This window comes from Palaemon carinicauda, chromosome 11 (genome assembly GCF_036898095.1).
Source record: "Palaemon carinicauda isolate YSFRI2023 chromosome 11, ASM3689809v2, whole genome shotgun sequence".
Lineage (NCBI taxonomy): Eukaryota > Metazoa > Arthropoda > Malacostraca > Decapoda > Palaemonidae > Palaemon > Palaemon carinicauda.
In genome coordinates this window covers 125,421,509-125,424,118 of record NC_090735.1, presented here as the reverse complement: position 1 = coordinate 125,424,118, position 2,610 = coordinate 125,421,509, and the positions used below count along the sequence as shown (strand labels likewise).

General features: G+C 40.2%; 1 protein-coding gene across 1 annotated transcript in view; it reads right to left on the bottom strand.

Annotated features, from left to right (window-relative positions):
- Positions 1 to 1,713: 1,713 nt before the first annotated feature.
- LOC137649772 (trypsin-1-like) overlaps positions 1,714 to 2,610 on the bottom strand; it is a 22,647-nt gene continuing 21,750 nt past the window's right edge. The window contains exon 6 of the mRNA XM_068382722.1: positions 1,714 to 2,105. Coding sequence (XP_068238823.1) covers positions 1,842 to 2,105 — 264 coding nt within the window. The 3' untranslated portion in view covers positions 1,714 to 1,841. The remainder of the gene's footprint in view (positions 2,106 to 2,610) is intronic.

Here is a 2,610-nt window from a genome sequence, read left to right as displayed (position 1 = left end):
GACCACAATGACGTGCTTGCTTATGCAAGTACAGTAACGACCTGCATGCTTATGGCACGTACAACAATGATGTGCATGCTTATGGCACGTACAACAATGATGTGCTTGCTTATGGCATGCACAACAACGATGTACTTGCTTATGGCACGGACAACAACGATTTACTTGCCTATGGCACGCACAACGACGATGTACTTGGTTATGGCATGCACAACAATGATGCACTTGCCTATTGCATGCACAACAATGTCCTGCTTGACTTTGGCGTGCATAACAATGACATGCTTGCCCATGGACTGCACAACAATGACGTGTTTCCACACTGACACGCTCAAATCTAGTGCGATGCTTTTAAGAGATGCGCATGATCCTATGGACAATGCTAGCGTTAAGTTTTGCGTATTCTTCAGTAAAAGAATCTGACGAGAGCGAATTCAAAGATCGAAAGCGTGCTCTTCAGGATTACATATTTTAGCGCACAAGGCACAATTACTCTAGATATGCGTGCAAGAAAAATAGTGATCCGAGCTCTCCTATTCCCCTATCAACAGGACATAGATTAAGTGATAAAGACTTGCAAGCGAACATTTACCGCCGAAAGGACTGGGCTTTCCTACTGCTTGTCAGTAACTGCCTACATCAACCAACACCATGCTAAAAGTTAAATGGCAGAGTTCCAGCTCCTAATTAAAGGGCTCAAGTTTGTAAAGTTTGCAAAATATACAAATTGCTTTTAAAGTTTGTGATTTTTTTCTGTTAATTTTGTTGTTGTTGATTTCTTGGGTTCTGCTGTTTTATTGGTAATTTCTGGTTACACTTCCCAGCTATTTTTACATGAGAAACAATCTTTTTTGTTAATGTTCTTGTTTTATTGTGTTCTGCCGTTGTTATCTTCTGCAAAACTATTGTTGTACAATTATCACCTCCCTACATACACCAACAGTAATGGGGTTCCCCAGGTGGGAATCAAGGTTATTGGTGGGGTGTTCATTTTTTTTATTAAGTCTTCACCCAGCCATTTTTGCAGGAAAAGACATTTTTTCTCCTAGCTTTCTTGTTATATTGTTCTGATGTTATCAACTGCAAAACTATTGTCTTCTGATTACTGTACAGTACTACCACCCTACATATCTAACATTGATGGGGCTCCCCGTTTGGGAATCGGCTTGGGGCTCCCTGTTTGGGAATCGGGTTGGGGCTCCCCGTTTGGGAATCGGGTTGGGGCTCCCCGTTTGGGAATCGGGTTGGGGCTCCCCGTTTGGGAATCGGGTTGGGGCTCCCCGTTTGGGAATCGGGTTGGGGCTCCCCGTTTGGGAATCGGGTTGGGGCTCCCCGTTTGGGAATCGGGTTTGTGAGTGCGGGTGTTATCTCCCGCACATCGCAACTTTGCAGTTATCCCCCAATCATGTTGGGATATGTAGGTTGGTGGTAATCGGAAAATGATAGTTTGAGGATATAATAAAGAACTTACAGGACCTTAGAAATTACATGCGATTATTCCAATCTTTTGAGGAAATTCAGATTGCAATTAAAACAATAATTGATTGTGATATACTTAAACCTTCTTTGTTAATACATGAATGATTGTCAACCCTAAGGCTTGGCGTTTATAAATTTCATAGGTAAATTAGGTACGGGATCTCGGTTCATACTTATTTTTTCATGTTAAATAACTTTCTTCTGTGGAATTTTGAAGGGAAATAAACAGAAACATTTCGTTTTAAGTCAGAGATAACATTGAACTTTTGATATACACTAGAAAAGAGAATATCAGTTAAAATACAAAGTTAATTTCTATGTCGAGTCTGATTTCTGTTTCGGAGCCATTTGGTATTTTGTCTTCAGTGGATAAGAATGAAATCTTCAATCCATTCCTTGTAGTGAATCACTTTGGTATAAACTCCTGGTGAAGCTGGCTCAGCGCAGCCCTTCCCCCAGGAGTATATGCCTTGCAGGACTCCCTCACACTGCAAAGGACCTCCCATGTCTCCCTCGCAGGATCCGCTGCCTCCTGTGATTTTGCCAGCGCACACCATTCCGTCGCTTATGGCGCTTTCGCCGTAGAAAGTCCTGCAGATGGTCGAGTCAACAACGGGGATTTGGACCTGGTTATAGAAAATAGTTTACTTTAGTATGCTATAGAGAATAGGAAACTTTAATATGTTATAGAAAACGGGAGACTAATTGCTTATAGAAAATGGGAGACTTTTAATAGGTTATAGAAAAGGGGAGACTAACATGTTACAGAAAATGGGAGACTTTAATAGAGTTTAGAAAATGGGAGACTATTATGTTATAGAAAATGGGAGACATAGGTTATAGAAAATGGGAGACTAATAGGTTATAGAAATGGGAGACCTTAATAGGATTTAGAACATGGGAGACTCAGGTTATAGAAAATGGGAGACTAATTGGGTTTAGAATATGGGAGACTAAAAGGTTATAGAAAATGGGAGACTAAAAGGTTATAGGAAATATGAGACTAAAAGGTTATAGAAAATGGGAGACTAAAATGTTATAGAAAATGGGAGACTAAAAGTTTTTAGAAATTGGGAGACTAAAAGTTTTTAGAAATTGGGAGACTAATAGGTTATAGAAAATGGGAGACTA